Source organism: Cyanistes caeruleus, chromosome 22 (genome assembly GCF_971803275.1).
Source record: "Cyanistes caeruleus chromosome 22, bCyaCae1.hap1.1, whole genome shotgun sequence".
Lineage (NCBI taxonomy): Eukaryota > Metazoa > Chordata > Aves > Passeriformes > Paridae > Cyanistes > Cyanistes caeruleus.
The window spans coordinates 6753110-6777363 of record NC_141722.1 but is presented as its reverse complement, the minus strand read 5'-3'; the positions used below and the strand labels follow the sequence as shown (position 1 = coordinate 6777363).

General features: G+C 60.8%; 1 protein-coding gene across 11 annotated transcripts in view; it reads left to right on the top strand.

The window, feature by feature from the left end:
- AGRN (agrin) overlaps positions 1-24254 on the top strand; it is a 97768-nt gene that overhangs the window by 21361 nt on the left and 52153 nt on the right. For 6 of the 11 annotated variants that reach the window (XM_086860941.1, XM_086860940.1, XM_086860944.1 and 3 more), the window contains exons 3-4: positions 7089-7109; positions 18250-18297. In XM_086860941.1, coding sequence (XP_086717067.1) covers positions 7089-7109; positions 18250-18297 — 69 coding nt within the window. Of the gene's footprint in view, positions 1-7088; positions 7110-16179; positions 16432-18249; positions 18298-24254 lie in introns of those variants that run through there. The other 5 variants (XM_086860946.1, XM_086860945.1, XM_086860943.1 and 2 more) reach the window with 2 other exon arrangements.

Genomic DNA, 24254 nt, shown 5'->3' with positions numbered 1-24254 from the left:
GTCCCCCCTTCCCTGGCCGGGCAGGGCCGGCACATTCCTGGCCCCGGGCTTCAAAGGCTGTTTCTGGATAACAGAGCCGGCAGCCCTGGCAACCCTGGCACGGCCCTGGCAGCAGCTGCTGCTGCGCCCGCCCGGCACAGGAGCCTCCCCCGCTCCTGCCGGGACCCCACGCCCCCCTGGCCTCGGCTTTTGGGCTCAATCCTTCTTCTGGGGGGATTTCAGTCTCTTGGGGGGTCAATCTTTGCCCTTGGGGGGCTGCAAATTTATTGGGTGACCCCTGATCTAGGAGGCTGCAGATTTTGGGGTGAATCTCTGGGGGCTGCAGCTTTTGGGGGCTGCAGATTTTTGGGGGTAGCCCCCTGCTCTGAAGGGCTGAACCTTTTGGGGTGAATCTCTGGGGGGTGGCTACAGCTCTTTTTAGAGGAATGTTTTCCCTGAGGGGCTGCAGCTTTTGGGGTGAATCTCTGCTCTAGGGGAGGGGGCTGCAGCTCATTTGGGAGGAGCAGGGCCGGGCCCTTTTCCTGAGCAGGATTTTCCCAGGTCTGATCCAGCTGTTTTCCCTGTGTTTTTTTCCATGTGCTGCCCCATCCCCTGCGGATTGTGGATTATTCATTAGGTAAGAACATCCTTCCTCTCCTCTTTTGGACGGAAAGTGGGGCAGGGGAGGCCACACGAGGATGCTTTGTGTGATTCCCGAGTTGTGTGGGAGGAGGATTCCTCGGATCTGCCTCTTCCTTGGAGCTCCCCTGGGCAGGTGGCACGGAGGGGACGGGAAGAGCTCGTTCCTTTTGTTCCCTGCCATGATAAAACCCCTCTCTCCCCGCTGGATAAAAATTCCCTGAAGCTCAGGGATCACAGGGATCTGCTTGTGCTGGAAAGGGAGGTGTGAACTTCCCGCCCAGCATGCCCTGAGAATTCCCTCCTGGAAAACAAACCCCAAGTGGCTTTGGGATTTATGGAGCCCGCTCCAAATCCTCAGGGTCACTTGGTCAAGTGGGGTAAATTGGGAGAGCTTTGCCCAAGGTTGTGACACTTAATTAACTCCAGGCTCTGCCACAGTGCCGTGGGAAACCTGAGCCTGGCCCTGCAGCCTCTGGAGAGCTGGGAAGGGACTGGGAAAGGGCTGGGAAAGGGCTGGGAAGGGGCTGGGAAAGGGCTGGGAAGGGGCTGGGAAAGGGCTGGGAAGGGGCTGGGAAGCGAAGGGTGCAGGAACAGCTCCCAGAAAAGGGTTGGGTGGCCTTGGTGGCATTTTAAGGGCACTAAAAGCAGCTCCAGCCTTTATTTTTTACGGTTTTCTTTATGCTTTATGATGGTTTCCTTAGGCTAGTCCATAATTTATTCCTTAGGTTATTCCATAGATTATTCCTCAGTTATTCCTTAGGTTATTCCTCAGTTATTCCTCAATCATTCCTTAGGTTATTCCTTAGGTTTTTCCTTAGGTTATTCCATAGGTTATTCCTCAGTTATTCCTCAATCATTCCTTAGGTTATTCCTTAGGTTATTCCTTAGGTTTTTCCTTAGGTTATTCCTCAGTTATTCCTCAATCGTTCCTTAGGTTATTCCTTAGGTTATTCCTTAGGTTATTCCATAGGTTATTCCTCAGTTATTCCTCAATCATTCCTTAGGTTATTCCTTAGGTTTTTCCTTAGGTTATTCCTCAGTTATTCCTCAATCGTTCCTTAGGTTATTCCTTAGGTTATTCCATAGGTTATTCCATAGGTTATTCCTCAGTTATTCCTCGGTGGGTTGGAGAAGGCAGAGCTGAGGGGCTGGTGCTGGAATCAGGCAGGAATGGGATGAGCAGGATGATGGAGAGGGATGCAGGATGTTACTTCGGGATCTCCATGAAACAATTCCAAGGGAATTTTCTCCGGAGTGAAATCCTGGGAAGGGAGGCAGCTGCCCTACATGGGACTCTGGCAATGGCAATTCTCCAAAGGGAGAGGGAATGAATTTTAATGGAATCTTGAAAGACTTTAAATTTTCATGTTCCCGTCAATTATTCAGGACAGCGGAAAAGCGACTTTAAAGAGCAAAGGAAAGGGAGAGGCCACTCGGATTCCTGGAGGGGATCTGCATTTTGCTCCAGCGCGGGGAAACGGGGACGTCGGAAAAGCTCTGGTGCCGGGGAGGAGGGATTTTGGGAAGTTGGGATGCACTGGGGCAGGGCAGAGGGAACGTGGGCTGGCAGAATTCCCGGCGGGAGCTGATCCCGTTCAGTTTTAGCATCACCACATCCGTGGCCGCAGCAGGAGGCGTTTGGGGGTCTCCGTGCTGGGAATGCCGAGGCAGGGATGAATCCTGGCCTGGGACACCACTGCCAATTCCTGACCTGGGAAGGGATTTGGGGGATCCTGGAGCCCCATATCCCGGTGGGATAACTCCCCCCGAGCCCCAGGGGGGGATCCGTGTGGAATGTTTGGGGGGAGCCGATCCCAGCCGGGGCTCTCCGTGCCGGCACGGTGGAGCAGGGATCCAGCCCCGCTCCATCCCCCGCTCCCGAGCCGCGGCTGTGCGGGGATCCCGGAGCCTCTGGCACGGCTTTTCCCGGGAGCAGCCTGGCTCCTGCCGTCCCCATCTGTGCGCGGGGCTCTCGCTGTCCCCGGCGCGCTGCTCCGGCCTTGCCTCCCTCCGCGGCCGCCCCGCCGCTGCTCGGGGGCTCGGCAGCACAAACGGGGCTTTGATTCCTGCTGCTGGGAGCTGCCAGGCCTGGCTCCCTTCCCAGGAACCAGCGCCGGGCCCCACAGAAGCGCCCTTTGTGCGAGCCGGGGGCTGCGCTGGGGCCGGGGGACAGCGCCCGCCGGAGCCGCTCCAGGAGGAGCCCGAGGAGCTCCGCGGGCTCCGATTGTGCCGCTCTCACCCAAAAGAAAGCGGCCGCGGCTCCTCCTTTGACCCGCGACCGCTCTGTCCCCACCCGGGGGGGTGACGGGTGCCAGCAAAGGAGCCTTTGTCCCCAGGGCTGCGGGGGAAAGGGGACAGAGCGGCCCCACGGCCGGGCTCCCTCGGGAATTGTCCCCCAGCCGCCATTGGGGTCCCCGGGGCTGTCCCGGTGTCCCCGCTCGGGGAGGTGACAAAGTGATGGTTCAGCTTTGTGTCCTCGCAGCTCCGTCCTGTCCCCGGGGCACGCCTGGAGCGGGGTTTGGGGTGCAGGGAGCCACTTCCCGGGATTTGCTGTCTGAAATCAGCCTCAGCAGGGCTGGGGACAGCTCAGGGCCCCCAGGGGATGGATCCAGCCCTGGGGACAGCAGGATGGCCCCGCTTCCCACTGCTCCTCCGGGGGGGATGGAATCCAGCGCAGGGAGGGGAACTGTGGGGGGACCCGTGCCATAAATCGGGAATTCTGCGGCGGTTTTATGTGAGGGAGTGGAAATTCAGCCCGAGAACAAAGAGATGATTTAGGGAACAGGTGAAAAATGGCACCTGGTGCGGGAAACTCGGAAAAGAATGGCTCTGGATGCCACGGGGCCTTGGAAAGGTCCTGGATCTCACCCAGTCCCCAGGAAATTGGGAAATCTGCCTTGGTTTGGGTCTCTCTGCTCGGAACCTGTTCCCTGCAAGGAGCCGCCTGCTCTGATTTCCTGGATTTGTGCGATCCAGCCCTGTAATCCGAGGAAAACCGGGTGGAAGGAGCCCGGGGATGGCTCGGGGCAGCCCCGAGCTGCGGGGAAGGAGCTCCTGGAGCCGCCCGTGCCCGTTTTCCCCCTCTGGAAGCCGGGAAGGTGCCAGGGACTGACATTTCACGACTCATTTGGCCGCGGTGAGGCAGGAAAGTGGGATTTAGGCGGAGTTTTTCCAGTTTAATCTGCCGGGATGGTTTCAGATCCCTCAGCCCCCTGCCAGCCCCGGCTGGATAAACTTTCCCTGCCTTCAATCCCAAACGTTTGTGCAGCACAAATTCTGCCTTGAGGGGTTTTTTTTTCCCCTTGTCCCGGACCCACGGCGGCTCCTCCCGAGTGTTTTTGGTGGCGGTGGCCGAGAGGGGAAACCTCAAATCCTCGCAAAGCAATTACTGCTAATGAGACACTTCCTACACATCTGGTTTCAATCCTGGCGGCGTTTCGGGGACTTGCAGAGCTTGGGAAGGGAGGAAGGTGGGGGAATCCCAGCCTCTTCCTCTTCCCTCCTTCCCAGCGTGGCCCCAGGGATGCTCCTGAGCTCCCATCCCATCTCCTGATCCCGAATTTCGGCTCTGCAGGGAGGTGGGGTCGGTGCTGATGTGCTGCCAGTTGATTGATCTGGTTTTGAGAGCGGCTGTAACGTGCCTAATTAGTGTATAATTAACAAAATTAACAAAAGCGTGCCTCAGACTTCAGAAAATTCCTGAATTCGTTGCCAAGCGCGAGGAAAAGGGAGAAACTCTCGGGCTGCGTTCGCAGGAGGGGTTTCAATATGAAATTGCTGGGAGCTGCTGGTGGCCAGCCTGGCTTTTTCCAGCTCCTTGTCCCGGTTCCTGGACACTCCCAAATCCATCCCCATCCCATTCCCTGGCAGCAGCAGCTTCCCCTCCTCGCAAGGCTGATCCTCCAGGCACTCCTGCCCTGCCCGTGCTTGGTTCAAAGGCACTTCCCAGAGCCTCCTCTGCAGGGGGAGCTCCGGCCTGGCTTTTCCAGGGAATAAAGGGAATAACCCGGCTGAGCTTTGCCCCGGATAAGCTCTGGGAGTGACTCAGGAGCGGCTCCAGGGCCAGGCCAGGCCACACGTGGCTTCCCAGCAGTGCCACTTGTCCCAGGCAGCGGCGGTGACTCAGGCACGTCCTGGCTGCCTCAGCAAAGCCAAGCAGGGCAGGGCAGCTTTGGAATCCCCCAGCACCATCCTCCTGCCCTGCCGTGCTTCCCGGGAATATTCCCTGCTCCAAGCGTGCTTCTGGCCAGGGAAACTCGCCACAGCCGAGTGCCTGGCCTTGGAACTGAGCCTCCCACTCTCCTTTCGCGTTTTGTTGTGTTGGATCCAGAGTAAAACAAACTTCCCGCTCTCCTCGATGTTCTCAGCTGCGCCACAGAGCCGCAGCTCCGGCAGGGAAAACCAAGGCCGGGGGAATTTTGCAGGGATTGGGAGGAGGGTCGGGCTCAATTGCACTTTTGTTCTGGAAATCGGGGGGAAGGCGTGAGCCCTGCTGGGCTGGGAGGGACAGGGAGATCTGGGATGGACGGGAATGGTGTGGGAAGGGCTGGGGTGTCCATCCAGAGCCTTGGGTGGATGTGGCTGAGCACGGGAATGGTCTGGAGTCATCCAGGGGTCATTCCTGGCCTGTGGCTCCCCAGGGTCAAGTGTCCAGTGTGGCTGTGCAGGGATCTCCCGAGGGACAGGGAGCTCTGGGATGGACGGGAACGGTGTGGGAAGGGCTGGGGTGTCCATCCGGAGCCCTGGGTGGATGTGGCCGAGCACAGGAGAGCTTTGGTGTCCCCGTGAGTGACCCTCAGCTTGTGGTCAAGTGTCCGGTGTGGCCCAGGGGCATCCCAAAGCCTTTCTAATCCTTCTGGGATCGCCCCCAGGCAGCGCCAGCAGCGCTCCCAGAGCCTCCTGATCCTTTTCTCTGCTTTCCCTGGAAGTCACCTCTGCCCCTGCCAGGGCTGTGGCTGTCCCCTTGTCCCTCTCCAGGCTGGAAAAGCACGAGGGAAGCGTCCCACACCCCAGATTCCACCTGTCTGGAGCAGCCCTGGAGGGCCTGTGTGGATTTTTCACTGGGAATTGCAGTGTCAGGATGAGGAGGAATGGGATAAACAGAAAGAGGGGAAATTCAGGATAAATTTATCAGGGCAGTTCCTCCCTGTGAGGGAGTAAAATGCTCTCCCAGAGAAGCTGTGGCTCCTGGAAGTGTCCAAGGCCAGCTTGGAATTCCCATGGAAGGGGATGGGATTTAAGGTTCCACCCAGGCCATGCTGGGACTCTGTGAGCAGAAGAGGGGCCAAGAGTCGGGTTCCAGCCCGGGAGCTCCCCGTGGGACGGGGCCCTGGCTGGGTGACAGCTCCCGCTTCCACAGGCAGGGATTCCAGCCTGGAATTCCCCACTTCCCTGGAGGATCGATCCAGGCTGGCAGAGCCATTAAAACGCTCAGCTGTTAACCCTGGGCCTCCTCTCCCATCACTTTTCTCCTTTCACTCTGTTTTCCTCAGCCCCAAAAGTGCTTCCAGCCCTGGCGATGCCTCTGGAGAGGAGGGATCAGGCTGGGATGGGAGAGGGAGACATGGGAAGCCATGGCAGCTCCAGGTTTAGCTCCTGAACATTGTCTGGTTTCAGAAAATCATCCCTTGGAGGAGAAAACCCACGGGATTTGATGGTTAATGGAAATTCTGAGCTTTGGCTGTGCCTGGGATATTCCCCAGGATCTCCTGGAGTGGCAGCTCCTTGTGGATCAGATCCCGAGGATGGAATCCAGCACGGTCAGGATGGTCAGGAGTCCCTGCTGGGATGTTCCTGGTGGGATTTGTGCCGTGCTGGGCTCGGTTTTGGTGTCCTGGGGGCGTTTCCCCTCGTTTTGCCGGGCAGGATTTGCCGTTGCCATGTGCAGGATCATCGGGATCAGCCGGATCCGGCTGTTTCCCGGCTGCCTGCGGATTTGGGAGCTCCTTGTGCCACTCAAATGTGTTTAAATCCACGTGCTTGGAAGGTGGGGATGGGAATGAACTCCTGAACTGAGGGTTAATAGGGGAAGAACTGGGATTTTTGGGAATTTGAGATTTCAGCCTGTTGGAAGTGGCAGTGGCACTGCCTGGTGGCAGTGCCAGTCCTGCTGTCCCTGTGCCTCCGCTCCTTCCCAGCTGGATCTGGAGCACGTGGATGTCCCCAGGGACGTCCTTGGCCCTGGATTCCCTTCCAGGACCTGCAGCACGTGGGAAAAGCACCCAGCTCTGTTCCCTGGGACTCCCTCCTGCTTCTAACCTGTGGGATTTGGGATAAGGAATTCCCACCCCGGGAGCCTGGCCGGGATGTGGGGCAGGATCCAGCCTGGAAAGGGCTGCGAGAGACACCTGGAAGCGCCCCAGGTGGCGGAGGGGGCTTGGGGAGGAGGAAAGCTTGGGGGCTGCTCCTGTTTTCCTGCTTCTAACTCGATTTCTTCTCTCCTTTTTCTCCTCCCCTGCTTTCTAAAGAACATAGGAAGCTTCTCGCCGGTAAGTGGTGGGGGTGTCACGCCAAAAAAACCCCAAATTCCCATTTTTTCCATCCACCATCAGCCTGGCTGGCTTAGTCCCCGTCATCCTCATCCCTCGGGATGCGCGGGAGCAACGGGAGCGTCGCGATCCCAGCCCGGGATCCCAGCCCGGGAGCTCCCGGCTGTCCCCTCCTCCCGGCCCGGGATTGTCCCCACCCCCAGGGATGTGGAACTGGGATCTGAGGGCTCCTCACGTAGTGCTTGCTTCATCTTCCTCTCCATCCTCAGCCTCTCACCTTCGCCGGCGGCCGGGGAGGGCGGGCAGAGCTCCCTGAGCTCGCACTGGGCAGACCGGGAGGACTGGGCTGCTCGGGGGGACGGGGTTGGTGTTTTCCCATTGCTCAGATCCAGGGAATTCCTGTCCTGCTCCTGGCTGAGCTGGGAAGCTCCAGGTGTGGGGCAAACAGAGCAATTCCTTGGAAATCTTCAGGGAAAAGCGAGTGAGGGGGGCCGGGAGAAGCGGGGATGGGTTTCAGCTGGAGGAGGGCGGCTCTAGACTTGACAGAATAAAGGAATTTTTAAGATGAGGGTGCCCAGAGAAGCTGCCCCGTCCCTGGGAGTGTCCAAGGCCAGCTTGGATGGAGCTGGGTTGCCAGAGGAGCTGAGGAGAAGGGACTGAACCAGGATTGAATCTGGAGTGCCCCAGATTTGGGGCTGGAGCTGCTCCTTTTCCCACTTTCCTGCTCACCCCAGGACTTTTGGGATCACCGCCAGCCCAAAGCAGCTTTTTGGGGTGGTGTGGGGTGGGACAAAGCTGTGCCAGCTCAGCTGATTGAGCCAGGAGGGCCCCAGATCTGGGCTTTGGGCTCTCCTTCTTCCCACTCTCGAGCTCCCGTGCTCACCCCAGGACTTTCAGGTTCGCTGCCGACCCCAGAGCAACTTTTTGGGGTGATTCGAGGTGGGACAAAGCTGTGCCAGCTCTGCCCTCGGGTGCCAAAGGAGCTGAGGAGAAGGGATTGAAGCAGGAGCTGTGGAGGGAGCTGGATAAAGCTCCTGGATTTCCTCCCTCTCCGTGCCCCTGGCTGTGCTAATCCATGGGCTGGGCCGTGCTGATCCCGCTGGGAATGACCCCGCGGGCTCTGCTGGAAACGAGGGACACCAAACTCGCTGGGAGCCGCGGGAGGAGCGCAGGGAAGTTTCCCGAGCCCACAGCATCCTCTGCTGGCCGCCGCTTCCCGGGGCTCCCGCTCCTGGTGGATGCGGGGATCCTGCCTGGCCCCGGGGCTGCGGGCTCTGCCCTGCCCTGCCCGGGTGCGGGGCTGGGGGCTGCTGCTCTTGGCTCTCCCAGAGCTGCGGGGCAGCTGGGAAGGGCCCTGGATTCCTGGGAATGTCCCTGCTGTGCCCCATCCAGCCCTCAAACCCCTCCGGGTGCTGGCTTGAAGCGCTGGAGAGGTCCCGTGTGTCCCCTTTTTGTCCCTTCCCCCGGGGCGGGTCCCTGGAGCCGCAGCGCTGTCCGGGGAGCTGCTCCGGGCTCTGCTCCGCTCCCTTCGGAGCTGCCCGCGGCTCGGCTGGAATTCCCGGCGGCACGAGAGGCTCGGGAAGGGCGGCAGGTGGCGGTGCGAGCCCGCGGAGGAGCCGGGGCACCTCGGCTGCCGCTCCCGTCCTGCCGCTACCTGCCCATGGCGAGGGGACAGCGGGGACACCCGGGGGGCTGTCCCCATCCCTGTCCGACAGCGGGGACACTCGGGGGGCTGTCCCCATCCCTGTCCGACAGCGGGAACCCGGGGGGCTGTCCCCATCCCTGTCCGACAGCGGGAACCCGGGGGGCTGTCCCCATCCCTGTCAGACAGCGGACACTCGGGGGGCTGTCCCCATCCCTGTCCGACAGCGGGGACACCCGGGGGGCTGTCCCCATCCCTGTCAGACAGCGGGGACACTCGGGGGGCTGTCCCCATCCCTGTCAGAGGGGACACTCGGGGGGCTGTCCCCATCCCTGTCAGACAGCGGGGACACCCGGGGGGCTGTCCCCATCCCTGTCAGCGGGGACACCCGGGGGGCTGTCCCCATCCCTGTCAGACAGCGGACACTCGGGGGGCTGTCCCCATCCCTGTCAGCGGGGACACCCGGGGGGCTGTCCCCATCCCTGTCAGCGGGGACACCCGGGGGGCTGTCCCCATCCCTGTCCGACAGCCGGGACACCCGGGGGGCTGTCCCCATCCCTGTCAGCGGGGACACCCGGGGGGCTGTCCCCATCCCTGTCAGACAGCGGGGACACCCGGGGGGCTGTCCCCATCCCTGTCAGACAGCGGGGACACTCGGGGGGCTGTCCCCATCCCTGTCAGACAGCGGGGACACTCGGGGGGCTGTCCCCATCCCTGTCAGCGGGGACACTCGGGACATTGTCCCCATCCCTGTCTGACAGCGGGGACACTCGGGGGGCTGTCCCCATCCCTGTCCGACAGCGGGGACACTCGGGACATTGTCCCCATCCCCACGGGATAGGAACACTCTGGATTTTGTCCCCATCCCCACGGGACAGGGACACTCGGGATTTTGTCCCCATCCCCATGGGACTGGGGACACTCGGGACATTGTCCCCCTCCCCACGGGACAGGGACACTCGGGACATTGTCCCCATCCCACGGGACAGGGACACTTGGGACATTGTCCCCCTCCCCACGGGACAGGGACACTCGGGATTTTGTCCCCATCCCCACGGGACAGGGACACTCGGGACATTGTCCCCATCCCCACGGGACAGGGACACTCGGGACATTGTCCCTCTCCCGGCCGCTGTTCCCAGCGCCGATCCCGAAGGTGCGGCCCTGGGGCCGGGGAAGCGGAGCCGGTGCCCTCTGAGGGTGCGAAATCCCGGATTCGCCGCCTGGCTCTGGAAAATCCTCTGGAGCTGCGGGTTCCAGCCGGGAATGGGGTCCCAGCTCCCCGTGTGAGCCGTGCCCAGGGCGGTTTTGGGAAGGCAGAGGTGACGGGGATGCTCCGAGTCCTCGGAATTGCTTCCCCTCCCTCGGGTGGCCCTGGCTCTGCTGCGGGTCCCCTTCGGGACAGCATTGTGTCCTTGCAGACCCTCCAAGCTCTGCGTGCCAACCTCGGTTGGGTTTCTGTGGGTTTAGGGACGGGCTGTCGGAGCTCTCCCATTGCTGGCTGGGATTTGTGGGGTCTCACTGGGGACGCCAGCACAGGAGAGCAGGGAAGGGTCTGCTGGGCTGGGAGAGGGGGCCTGGAGTCCCTGGGCACAGATGTGTGGCCCACTCCATGCTGGAGCTTTTCCATCCCTTTTCCAGGGATTTTCCACCCCTGAGCACATCTGGAGGACGCTGCTTGGTCCAGTGTTGGATCCCAGTCCCGACAAAGTCCTTAAGCGGGGGAAAAAACCCCTTTTTCATCAGAGGCAGCCCTTACCCCGCACTCCCTGGAGCGTTTATCGGGAATGGTTCTTGGGAATGTTTCTTTGGAATGGTGCGAAGGAACGTCCCCATCCCACCCTGCACACCCAGCCCCGTCTCCCAGCCGCGCTCCCTCCTCTCCCGCCGAGAGCTTTAAAAGCTCTTTATTTCCGAGCGCTGCTCAGCGGGGAGTCAAGCTGGGTCCTGCCAAGTGTTAAATGAAATAATTCAAACCCCCGCTCCTCTCCCCCTGCCGCTCCTCTCTCCTCAGCGCCGGTAATTAGCCGGGAAAGCCGCGGGAGGGGATGGGGAAGGGAGAAGGAGCGAACGCCTTTCGCAGGCTCCCAACTCCTCCTCCTCCTCCCCGGAGGAAGCGCAGAGCGGCTCTGCAGGCGCTGGGTGCTGGCAGATAAATCCCAATTAGCTCCTGCCAAACAGGATTAGCGGGAGCCGAGCCAGGTGGGGAATCAGCCTGGCAACAGCGGGAGCAGCTCGGGGAGGAGGGGTGATTGACAGCTGTCAATCATCTCCCAAAGCAGCTCCGATTTTTTGGGTGTTGCTGGCTGGGGGCTGGAATCTGGGAAGGAATTGAAGCTGAGGTTGCTGCTGGTGCTGTCACTTCCCAAGGGAAGTGCTCCCAGTGCCCAGAGAGGCGTCTCCCGGCAGCTCCGGGAATAACTCCGGGAATAGCTCCGGGAATAACTCCGGGAACAGCTCCGGGAATGGCGGGATAGCCCCTCCCAGCTGCCCCAGCCCCTCCTGGCACCGGCGCTGATGGATGAAGCCAGGAGTGGCACCAGCTCTGCACTGGCTGGTGACCACACGGAGCCCTGGATGCACGGAACTCCCTGGAATTTCTCCCAGGAAGAAGATCCAGGCAGGGGATGTGGGTTTTTTCCTGGGAGATGATGGATTTTTGCCTGGAGTGTGAGGGGATTCTGTTGGTCCCTTGTCCGAGGGGATTTTGTGCCTCCTGTCCCCACTGGGGCTGACTGTCCCCATGGCACCTGCAGCCTCCTCCAGGAGGAGGAGGAGGAGGAGGAGGAGGAGGAGGAGGAGGAAGGCTGTCGGTGCAGGGGGGATGATGGGCAGTGGCTGAGGGGTGAGGGATGAATCCATCCCTGCTCCAGACACTGGGCAGGCTCTGGATCCCTGGATTCGCCCTCCCCAGCTGCCCCTTCCTGAGCCAAAGGTGGCTTTTGTGTCCTTTTTTTGTTTATTTTTATGGCCTTTTTGCCTTTTTTGGCCTTTTTTTCTGATTTTCTGGGCTTTTTAATTTTTATTATTTTTTCTTTTATGGCCTTTTTTGCATGGCCATCTCTTGCTGGCTTCGGCCTGTCCTCACTCCCCAAGGACACATCCCAAGTGTCCGAAGCGCCAAGGGCTGGATGTTCCCGGCTGGCAGAGGGAGCAGGTGGCACACGGGGTGTCCCCGCTGTCACTGTCACCACGGAGGTGGCGAGGGAAGGACAGAAATGCCACCCCACATTGTGTGGGGTCACCCCAGGGCAAAAAGATCCCGAGATTGTCGAGCCCCACCCCAAATCCTCGCAAGGGCCGCGGGGTTTGTCTCTCCCAGGAGGATGAGGAGGCAATCTGTCCATGCTGGAGCCTCCAGCACACAAAGGCTGCTCAGACCCACGCGGGGCTGCCCCTAAAAGCGGCCCCGCGGTGGCTGCAGGGGACAGAAAGGGGAGCCTGTGCCGCGGCTGATTTACATCTGAAAACAGGAGAGGAGAGGAGAGGAGAGGAGAGGAGAGGAGAGGAGAGGAGAGGAGAGGAGAGGAGAGGAGAGGAGAGGAGAGGAGAGGAGAGGAGAGGAGAGGAGAGGAGAGGAGAGGAGAGGAGAGGAGAGGAGAGGAGAGGAGAGGAGAGGAGAGGAGAGGAGAGGAGAGGAGAGGAGAGGAGAGGAGAGGAGAGGAGAGGAGAGGAGAGGAGAGGAGAGGAGAGGAGAGGAGAGGAGAGGAGAGGAGAGGAGAGGAGAGGAGAGGAGAGGAGAGGAGAGGAGAGGAGAGGAGAGGAGAGGAGAGGAGAGGAGAGGAGAGGAGAGGAGAGGAGAGGAGAGGAGAGGAGAGGAGAGGAGAGGAGAGGAGAGGAGAGGAGAGGAGAGGAGAGGAGAGGAGAGGAGAGGAGAGGAGAGGAGAGGAGAGGAGAGGAGAGGAGAAGGCAATGGCAATGGCAATGGCAATGGCAATGGCAATGGCAATGGCAATGGCCTCGCTTCCCTCTGGGAATTGTTCTGAGCCGAGCCTGGGCCTCGGCCTGGATTGCTGCGGTGGCTCTGAGACCGCACCCGGGGATGCGTGGAGAGGGGACAGGGATGGGCCTGGAGCAGGGACAGGAGGGGACAGGGATGGGCTGGAGCAGGGACAGGACAGGACAGGGATGGGCCTGGAGCAGGGACAGGAGGGGACAGGGACGGGCCTGGAGCAGGGACAGGAGGGGACAGGGATGGGCTGGAGCAGGGACAGGAGGGGACAGGGATGGGCTGGAGCAGGGACAGCAGGGCAGGGCCCGCTGGGCACCAGGCAGGAATTTGGCACCTGTGTCCCAGGAAGGATGGGGGAGCTGGGACGGGAAAGATGGAGGAGAAGGCACTGGAAGGATTCAGGAGATGGGATGAGAAGGATGGAGAAGCTGGGATGAGAAGGATGCAGGAGAAGGCACTGGAAGGATGCAGGAGCAGTAGAAGGATGCAGGGAGCGAGGCAGGTTTCAAGAGCAGCAATCTCTGGGACGTGACTTTGGTTTTTCCCCCTATTTTCTGTGTTATTCCTTGGATTTGCACCTTGGGGTGCTCCCAGCCCTCGGAGAGGAGCAGGGGGGCTTTGTGGGGCAGCTGGGGGGTGACTTATGCCCATCCCACCCCTTTCTGGGGTGCCCTAAGGCCACAGGACCACCCAGTGTCCCCCACGTGTCCCTGTGGGAGGGGAGGGTGGGCGGATTCCTCAGTGTTTGTGTCCCTCGGGCTGCAGGAGATTGCCAAGTGAGGGAAGGATTCTTGGAAGGGCTGGGAGGGGAACCTGCCCCTGGCAAAGGTTTTTCTCCCAAGTTGTTGCCTTTTGGAGGAGTGGGAAGCAGGAATCCAGTGGGAAGCAGGAATCCAGTGGGAAGCAGGAATTCTGAGCTGCCCCCAGAGCTGCCTCCATGGAGCCACGGCCCCCAGACATCCCAGAGAGAGAGGGGAAGCTCCTGGGTCCGTGTGGAGGCTGCAGGAGGAAGCTGAGCTTCCCTCCCTGGCTGCTGCTGAGCTCCTGGAAAGGGGAGGAACTCGGGGCAGCTGCTCTGCACGGAGCTTCCCACGCCCCTCACCCCATCTCCAGTGTCCCTGTGTCCTGGGAGGGGTTGGGGGGTCCCTCCCGGTCCCACTGCCAGAGCCTCTGCAGCACCCGAGACGCCGAGAGTCCTCGTGCCCCCTTCTTTGGCTGATAACCAAAACATTTTTGGTTTTTTGGCAGAGCTGTGGGGTCAGCCCAGGTTCTCTGTGAGCCCAGAACCTTTCTCTTGCATCCTCCAGAGCTGCCCAGCTCCTCCTGGTGAGGAAGAGCTCAGCTGTGGTGGCTGAGAAATGACCCAGCAGTTCCTGGTGCCCTAAAAGTGCCATTCCAAAGGCAGGGAATGACCTGCTGGGCCGTGGGTTTGTGTTCTGCCGGGAATGCTGTCCTGGCAGAGCAGAGCCAGCTCCTGGCTTTGTCTTCGGGGCACCAGGAATCCCTGCCTGGGGCTGTGGCTCTGCTGGCCCTGACCTCGCTCTGGTTTCAGCTGGGGGCACCTTCCCCATCCCGGCAGCAGCACCCGGCCAAGGAAACAGGAAAATGGATCAGGCTGGGATGGGAGAGGGAGACATGGGAAGCCATGGCAGCTCTGGGTTTAGCTCCTGAACGTTGTCTGGTTTCAGAAAATCATCCCTTGGAGCAGAAAACCCACGGGATTTGATGGTTAATGGAAATTCTGAGCTTTGGCTGTGCCTGGGATATTCCCCAGGATCTCCTGGAGTGGCAGCTCCTCGTGGATCAGATCCCGAGGATGGAATCCAGCACGGTCAGGATGGTCAGGAGTCCCTGCTGGGATGTTCCTGGTGGGATTTGTGCTGTGCTGGGCTCGGTTTTGGTGTCCTGGGGGCGTTTCCCCTCGTTTTGCCGGGCAGGATTTGCCGTTGCCGCCTGTGGGATCATCGGGAGCGGCGCCGTCCCTGCGCTCCTGATCCTTTTTCCCGGTTCCTGTTGGGGAGGCCGTGCCCGGTCCGTGCCCCTCCCTCGCCAAGAACGTCCTTAAAAAATAATAACCGGGTTTTTTTCCTGCTCTCCCCGTGGCTCTGCTGTCCCCGGGGGTCTCTCGGGGGGCGATGCCGGCAGAGGTGTGAGCGCTTTCTCCGCCTCCCGCCATCTCCAGTGGGCGGAGGGGCTGAGCCCCCACCCCTTCCACCCCCTCCCACCCTTCCCGGCTCATCCCGGGGGGGTCTCCCCGCCTCGGCCGGGGGAGGGGGAGCGGCTCCTGCGCGACCCCCGCCGCCCCCGCTCTTTGTCTGCGCCGCGCCCCTGCGCCCCCGCTCCCCTTTGTTGGGCGCTCGGAGGGGCTCGCCGTGCCCCCCCCGGCGGGCTCGGCCCGAGGGGCGGGCGGAGGGCGGGGGGAGCTCCGGGCCGTGGGGCGGGCGCTCCGGGCTCGCTCCGCGCTGCCGCTCCCTTGTCTGATGCTGCGCGGCTCCTTCCCCGCGCGGGGGGCGCGCCGAGACCACCGGGATTAGAGGATCCAGCCTCTCCCATCCAGCCCCGCAGCGCTCCATGCCGGGCTCCGCGCGGGGCTGCCATCCGCCCGGGAGGGACCGGCATGTCCGAGCGGCGTGAGGAGGGCAGCTGGCCCCCTCCGGGGCCGAGCCGGGGCCCTTCCCGCTGGCCCGAGGCTTGGGAAGGTGCCGGGGAGCCGGGCTCGGCCGGGCAGGGGCGGCGGGGGAGCGGGGATGGAGCTGCGGCGGAGCTGAGAGGAGCCTGCCAGGGCGAGAGGGAGCGGCTGCCTTCGGCTGGAGCGTGGCACGACTGAGCTACACCTCGGGCTGATCCCGGAATTTTGGCTGCTCCCTGAATCTTCAGGCTGCTCCTGAATCCTTGGGCTGCTCCCGGAATCCTCAGGCTGCTCCCGAATCCTTGGGTTTCTCCCAGAATCTTGGCTGCTCCCGGAATCCTTGTTTGCTCCTGGAATCTTGACTGCTCCCACAATCTTGGGCTTCTCCTGCAATCTTGGCTGCTGCTGGAATCCTTGGGCATCTCCTGCAATCTTGGCTGCTCCCAGAATTTTGGGTTTTTCCTGCGGTCTGGGCTGCTCCGGGCTGCGAGGACCCGCGGAGGGTCAGCCGCTGCCGGCCGTGTCCCGGAGGAGCCGCTGGACAGCGGGGGCAGCTCCGCGTTCCCGGGGCGAGGCCGCTTGGGTGTGAGAGAGTATCCCGGAGGATCTGAGAGGATATCCCGGAGCACAGGGATATTCCCGAGCCCGTTCCTGTCGCCGCCGTGCCGTTCCCACCGTTCCCACCCCAGCAGCGCCTTCTCCTCGTCCCGGTGGGCTCGGCCGGGATTTGGGCGCCGGGATCGTGCTTCGCTTTCCTGGGGCGGGTGTGGACTGAGCTCCCTCGAGGGGCCGGAGCTGTCCCCGAGGCCGCGCCGCTGCCGTGGCACCCCGGCCGGGATGGGAAGCCCCGGGAACACTTAGGCTGCCGAGAGCGCCGGGGACGGGGCACCGGGATCCGCCTGAGCCTCGTGGTGACCCTGGTGGCCGAGCATGACAGCGTGCCAGTACCCCATGGCGCCGGGAGCCCTGGAGCGGGACCGGCTGTACCAGCACAAGGTGTCCCTGGTGGTGCGCTACTTCATGATCCCCTGCAACATCTGCCTCATCCTCCTGGCCACCTCCACGCTGGGGTTCGCCGTGCTGCTCTTCCTCAATAACTGTACGTGTCCCTGGGCGGGGCACGGGGGCCTTCGGGGGCCGCTCCCGGAGCTCCTCGCTCCGCTGGGGACGATCCAGGCGCTGGATCACTCCCTGGCCCACTTTTCCCCGGCAGGAAAGCGGGAGCAGAGCTGTGAGGGAGGGCGGCTGTGCGTGGGCCAGCACAGCTCCCACCTGCTGCTGCTGCTCCCAGCAGGCTCCCGTCCCAAACCCTGCTGCTGCTGCGGGGGGACCAGCCGGGGATGGGAGGATTCGGGAAGGGCTGGTGAGGAGCCAGGGGATGTGAGGATTTGGGAAGGGCTGGTGAGGATCCAGGGGATGTGAGGATTCGGGAAGGGCTGGTGAGGATCCAGGGGATGTGAGGATTTGGGAAGGGCTGGTGAGGATCCAGGGGATGTGAGGATTCAGGAAGGGCTGGTGAGGATCCAGGGGATGTGAGGATTCGGGAAGGGCTGGTGAGGATCCAGGGGATGTGAGGATTTGGGAAGGGCTGGTGAGGATCCAGGGGATGTGAGGATTCGGGAAGGGCTGGTGAGGATCCAGGGGATGTGAGGATTCGGGAAGGGCTGGTGAGGAGCCAGGGGATGTGAGGATTTGGGGTCGAGAGATGATGAGGGCAGTTCCTTGGGGACAGGGGAAGCCTCTCCTGGGCCTGGCCTTTCCCTCAGGAAAAGCCTCCTGACCCACGGATCCGTCTGTGGAGCTGCCTGGCTGCTCCCTGAGCCCTGCAGCGCATCCCTGAGGGTGAGGGGGATGCAGGAGGGATGCGGGATCATCCCTCTGGGTGAGGAGGGAGGGCAGATGTCCCTCAGCACTCCCTTTCTCCAGGGATTTTCCCGGCTGGAAAACGGGCTCCTGGGAGTGCTGCCCTGGCCAGGGAATTCTGCTGCTCCCTCATTCCCAGCAAAAGCTGGAGCTTGGAGCCGATAAGTGAGAGGGAAATGCTCCCAGGCTGCTCCAGGAATCAGCAGAACGGGGTTGGCTGTTGATCTGATCCCTGGTGCAGCCGAGCAGATCCCACCCTTGGGTGTGGATACATCCAGGTGTTCCCGTCAGGCTCCGTCGCCTCCTGCTCCCTTCCCAAGGAATCTTCCATCACCCAGGGCTGGCTTTGACCTCCCTGACGCTGGAAGGGCCCAACAGCTGCTGTGGGAAAAGCCCACGGAGGGCAGGCAAAGCCTCCAGCGCAGCTTTGGGGTGTGCAGCTTCTCCTGGAGGAGCTGTGGCTGGGAATAAAGGCTGGAAAACACACGGACACCTTCAAGGAGCAGGGCCCAGGTGATGGAGCGTGGTGGGGGTGGGGTTGTCTCTGCCACAGCCTGGCTCTGCTGCCAGAGCCCAGGTTTTGGCTGTTTCCCGTTCAGCACGGGGGGGGTTTTGGTGCCTGAGTGGAGCTCAGCTCCCCCCGGGCTGATCCGGGGTCCCAGGGGTGGCAGGTGGCCCTTGCCTGGGGACCCGTGCTCGTGGCACCTCTCGCTTCCCGCATTTCGGAGGCTGCGGCGTTCCCTGCTCCGGGATAACCGGGCCGGCTGTGATTTGGGGTGATCCGCAGCAGGATTGGCCTCACAGCCCCGGAGATGGGGCAGGACAGGCCCAGAGCCATCCCAGCGCTGCCGGGGCTGCTCCCACATCCCAGCCAGGGATGCTCCATCCACTGCCGCCCTCCAAAGCAGCTCCTGCTCCCACCTCCAGGACCTCCTGGGAGCCAAAGCTGCGGCTGGAGGGATGAAACGCCACCGTGGACGAGGGCTGGGGGCTGGAGAGGAGGGAATGTGCCCCAGGAAGCCGTGACAGCTCCGTGCTTTCTGTTTCCTTGCAGACAAACCCAACAGTTACTTCACGCAGACGCCGCCGCCGCCGCGGGATGGTGAGTGCCGAGCCGGGGACACGGGAGCCTCTCCTGGGCTGCCCGAGCCCTTCCTGCCTCTTCCCCCTCCTGTGGAAGCGGGTCCATCCCACCCTCCTGCCCCCGAGCTGGAACTCAGCTCTGGGGATTTAAAGTCGCTTCCGAGCCAGCCCAGCCCTGCCAGTGCTGGGATGAAGGGTTTGGAGCCCTCAGCGCCCCCTTTTTCCAGGGATTTTCCCAGCTGGAAGCAGGGAAGGGCTGGAAAAGGTCAGCACCTGGGTATCCTGCAGACCTGAATTTCCATCCTTGCCTCTGGGTCGCCTCTCCCACCTTTCCTCTGCTTTCGTAGAGAACTTTGGGGGTTTGGGTTTTTTTTGTGAGGTTCTTATCAGCCAGCAGCTTCAGGAGCTGCTGGATGCAGGGCAGGCAAGCCCAGGCTGAGATAAAACCATCACAGGAGCTTTGTTCCCTTTAAAACCAGGCTTAAATCCCTGCCTTTGCTGGCAGGCTCTTCCCCCACCTTCACGTGCACAGATAAGAGCTGAGCAGAAAACAGCAGCCAATTAATAACCTGGTTGTTGCTTTATTTTATTTTATTTTATTTTATTTTATTTTATTTTTTAATTTTTATTTTTTAATATTTTATATTATATTTTGATATTTATTTATTTAAAAATATTTTAATTTATTATAATTATTTATTTTAATTCTTTTATATTTTAATCTTTATTTATTTTAAAAATATTTTATTTTATTTTAAATCTTACTTTAATTAAAAATATTTTATTTTAATTTAATTTTATATTTTTATTTTATTTTAATTATTTTTTTTGTTTTTATTGAATTTTTATTTTTATTTTTCTTTGCCTCCCCTGCTGGGGGTGGGGAAGGAGGCGGAGGAGAAACGGATGCGAGATAAAAATGTGATTAATCTATAATTGGCCCGGGGAAGGCATCTCGAGCGAAAAATAAAAACCCACGTAGGTGGAACTCCTTGCTCAGGGCTCCAAAATATTACCAGCCCAGCCCAGGCAGATGCCAGACTTCCAAAAGAGCTCTGGTGCTCCCACAGGAGATGGAAAACTACCGATCCTGGGAGGCTGCCAGGGCTGGCGGGGAGCACATTCCCGCTGCGCCTTCGGGGGGATTCTGGGGACAGGGCCACGGGAACAGGTCCCTGGGGGGCAGGGATGGGTTCTGCTGCCTCTGCCCATCCCTGGAATGGATTTGATGCGGTTCTGGGTGTCCTTGGTGGCTTTGGGCAGGGCTGAGGTTTGCTCCGGAGCTGGGATCTCCCGGCAGAGTTTGCTCGGAGGTGGCGCTGAGGTTTGGATAATCCTGGAGGTTTGGGAAGGTCCTGTCCCCAAATCCTCCAGGTGAGGCCCAGGCAGGTGCTGGGAGCACCAGCAGGGCCCCTGGGCAGCTCCCGGGCTCCTCGAGCACTGTCACCTCCCCTGGGACATCCCTCAGGCCCCCAGCCTGGCCCTAATTAGGGCCGTGTCTCTAATTAGCACTCCCTGTGCCAGGGCCCGCTGGAACTGGGTGCCAGGACAAGATTTTGGGTGTCTGGGTGGGATTTTGGGGTGTCAGTGCAGAGCCAGGGGCTGGACTCTGATCCTTGTGGGTCCCTTGGGCTGTTCCTCGAGTCTCTGTTGGCTTTTTTACCTTTTCCTCTCCTCCCGACTCCAAACCCTGCCCCAAGAAAACTCCCAAGCCTCACGTGGATTTAGGGAACACTTGGGAACAAGGCCACTGCCATTCCCAAATCCCCACAAATCCTGGCATTCCCCAGCCTGGGCAGGGATTTGAGGCTCCACCGGCTCATGGGGAGCTGCAGGACGGCTCCGTGTCCCCAGCTCAGGGACTGCCCTGGCCCTTCCAGGCTGGAGAATTCTCTCCTGTCTCCCGGCTCCAGGGCTGGGTGTGGCAGGATCCACACCGGGAGAGGGCTCTGGGGCAGCCAGGGTGGGCTGGGAGCCCTGAGGGGGGAGGATCGGGAAGGATCTTCCTCCTCCTCCTCCCATCTCCTCTGCGTTGTGTTTGTTTGCAGGAGTTGTGGCTGTTGCCTCTGAGGGCAGGGAGAACAAAGGAAGGGGATTTAGGTGGGATTTTGGGAAGAAACCCTTCCCTAGGAGGGTGGGGAGGCTCTGGAATGGATTTCCCAGGGCAGCCGGGGCTGTCCCTGGATCCCTGGGAGTGTCCCAGGCCAGGCTGGAGTGGCCTGGGATAGAGGGAGGTGTCCCTGCCCATGGATGGGATTTAAGGTCCCTTCCACAGGGACCGGGCTGGGGCTGGCCCTCCCCTGTGTGTGCTGTCCAAAACCTCCTCCAGCTGCTGGAAATCCAGGGAAAAAATCCAGGGAGGCAGGAATTCCTTGGGCTCTTTTATGCTCAGGCTCTGGGATCGCTGTGCCTGCTCATGGGGACAGGGAGGGGACACTCGGGAGCCACCATGAGAAAATCGAACTGGAAATACAGCCCAGGCTATCCCATGCCATGCCATGCCATGCCATGCCATGCCATCCCTTCCCATGCCATGCCATCCCATCCCATGCCATCCCATCCCATGCCATCCCATCCCATCCCATCCCATCATCCCATCCCATCCCATCCTCCCATCCCATCCCATCATCCCATGCCATGCCATGCCATGCCATGCCATGCCATCCCTTCCCATGCCATGCCATCCCATGCCATCCCACTCCACTCCACTCCACTCCACTCCATCCCCATCCCCATCCCCATCCCCATTCCCTTTGTTCCCAGTTTTGGGGCTCTCTGTGCATTAAAACCTCCCAGGTCCAAACCTCCCTCCCAGATGGGTTCTCCTGGCCCAGTTTTAGCAGGGATGGGGCAGGGAATGGGTGAAAATGAGTAAATTTGGGGCTTGGGGATCGGGATAGGGCCAGGAATGGGTGAGAATGAGCAAATTTGGGCTTGGGGAGCGGGATAGGGCCAGGAATGGGTGAGAATGAGCAAATTTGGGCTTGGGGAGCGGGATAGGGCCAGGAATGGGTGAGAATGAGCAAATTTGGGGCTTGGGGAGCGGGCCAGCGCGTCCCTGCCGGAGCAGGGCTCAGGCAGAGCTGCCTGGGGGAAGCTTTGTGCCCTCGGTGCCCGCAATCTGACGGCTCCGAGCTTTCCCTGGCGCCAGGACCCCGTTCCCGTTCCCTGGATGTCGGAGGTGCTCGCTGGGGCTGTGGGGTGAATTCCCAGCTCTTCCCAGGGCTCTTCCCGGGGCTCGGAGCGGGGTTGGGCGTTTGAGGCGATGGATGTGGATGGCAGCGGGGCTGGGCTGGGGGACAGGAGCCGCTCTCCATGGCAACGGGCGCCTCGCTCAGGCGGAATTAATGCCCAGCCCGGCCATTCCCGCTGCCCCTTTGGCACAGGGAAGCCTCAAAAGCCATCCCTGGGAGCGACACGTGGTGGGGGATGCATCCCAGCCCTTCCCTCCATCCAATCCCTGTTTGGGTTCCCGGCTGGAATGTTTTCCGTGGCTCCAGCGCGTTCTCCCGGCTGGTTTTGGGATAGCGCGTGGTTAAAGGCGCGTTTCTCACAGGCACGGAATTCCTAAATCCGGGCTCCTCCTGGGAGCTCCCGGCAGGGAATGCTCCAGCAGATCCCAGAGGTGCCCTGCCCTTCCCAGGAGGTTTCCATCCTCTCCCCGTGCAGGGTTTGTGGCTGTGCCTGGCAGTGTCATTCCTTACGATCCCTTTTCCTGCCTTTTCCCTCTCCTGGTGCCACCATGGAGCAGCTCCATCCCACCCTCCCACCCCCGAGCTGGGATTCAGCTCCCAGCTGTGCTTTTCCCATTGTTTTTCTCTGAGGGCTGACTTCCCCCGGAGCCAGAGCAAATTCCCGTTGTGCCTCCAGCAGGCAGGAATTGCTTCCCTGCATTCCCAACTTCCCAGGTCCCCCTCATCTCCAGGGCCCTCCTCAGCCCTTGGCAAGATTCCTGCTGAGGGGGAAGCTCTGTCCTGGCTGGGAGGAGCCCTGTGACCCCAAACCCCTCTCCTGTGCCATTCCCAGAGCTCCTCTCCTGTCCCATTCCCAGATTTCCTCTCCTGTGCCATTCCCAGATTTCCTCTCCTGTGCCATTCCCAGATTTCCTCTCCTGTGCCATTCCCAGTGCCCCTCTCCTGTGCCATTCCCAGATTTCCTCTCCTGTGCCATTCCCAGTGCCCCTCTCCTGTGCCATTCCCAGATTTCCTCTCCTGTGCCATTCCCAGATTTCCTCTCCTGTGCCATTCCCAGATTTCCTCTCCTGTGCCATTCCCAGATTTCCTCTCCTGTGCCATTCCCAGTGCCCCTCTCCTGTGCCATTCCCAGATTTCCTCTCCTGTGCCATTCCCAGTGCCCCTCTCCTGTGCCATTCCCAGTGCCCCTCTCCTGTGCCATTCCCAGATTTCCTCTCCTGTCCCATTCCCAGATTTCCTCTCCTGTGCCATTCCCAGTGCCCCTCTCCTGTCCCATTCCCAGATTTCCTCTCCTGTGCCATTCCCAGATTTCCTCTCCTGTGCCATTCCCAGTGCCCAGGAGCTGTTGGGATGCTGGGAATACGGGACAGACCTGGCAGGCAGCTGTGAGCAATCCCCAAACTGCTCCAGGAGCTTTTTCCCCCTTTTGCAGGCACTGGAAAAGAGCAGTGTTGCCATTCCACTTGTGATTATTGAGCTGGAGAAACCTGTGAATGGGAGAGATGGAGGCTTTATTAACTCGAGCTCCTGGAGAGCTCAGAGCACCCGGAGGCAGCTTGCTGTTAATCCCTCCTCAAACCCAGCTCCTTCCCTGCCACCTGGGCCTTGTTTCCCGCGGGATTTGTGCAAGGAGAGCCCAGGGTGGGGAGCTGAGCTGCTCCCCATCCTCCCTGCTCCGCTCCAGGGGGCTCAGAGCGGGCTGGGGATGGGGAGGGATTGAGGAGCTGCTCCGAGAGCTCCGCCTGGAGCTGTGTCCTGGGAGGCAGGGACTGAAGGAGAACCCTTCTCCCTGGATTCCCACCCTGATTCCTGGATTCCCACTCCAATTCCAGCATCCCTTCCCCAAATCCAGCATCCCCAAACCAACTCCTGCATCCCCACCCCAATTCCAGCATCCCCACACTGATTTCAGCATCCCCAAACCCATTGCCACATCTCCAAAACAACTCCTGCATCCCCACCCCAATTCCAGCATCCCCTCACCAATTCCTGCATCCCCTCACCAATTCCTGCATTGCCATTCCAGCCTCTCCATCCCAATTCCAGCCTCCCCACCCCAATTCCAGCCTCCCCACCCCAATTCCAGCCTCCCCACCCCAATTCCAGCCTCCCCACCCCAATTCCTGCCTCTCTACCCAAATTCCTGCCTCCCCACCCTGGCTCCCCCATCCCTGCACAGAGAAGAGCCATGGGTGGCTCCTGGCCATTCCCGGGGTGGCTCCTGGCCATTCCCGGGGTGGCTCCTGGCCATTCCCAGGCTGGCCCTGCCCTTCCCTCTGCCCATCCCTGCTCCATCCCGCTCCCAGCTGTCCCTCCAGCCCCACTGGACATCTGCAGGCGCCGTTGGACACAGGGAGGTGGAGCTGGAGCCATCTGCCCTGGCAGCTCCTGCGGAGCCCCAGCACCTGCTCGGGGAGAGACCGGGCTGCTAACGAAGCTGTGCTAATTAGGGGCTGCCTGAGGAAGTGTCCTGGCTGGCCGGGGGGACAGGTTTGGGGCTGGATTGGTGTCACTGCTCCTGCAGCTGTGGGCAGTTGTTGTTCCTGCTCCTCTCCTGTCGCCTCCCACATTTCCCCTTTCCTTGCGGGGTGCAGCTGTGCCAGGGGAGGGTCAGGATGGATTTCAGGGAAAGGTTCTGCTCCAGAGGGCGCTGGGGCGGTTCCCACGCTCCCCAGGGATGGGCACGGCCCCGAGAGCTCCAGGAGCATTTGGACACCACTGCCAGGGATGCCAGGCTGGGATTTTGGGGTGTCTGTGCCAAGCTGTGCCCTTCTTTTTGTCT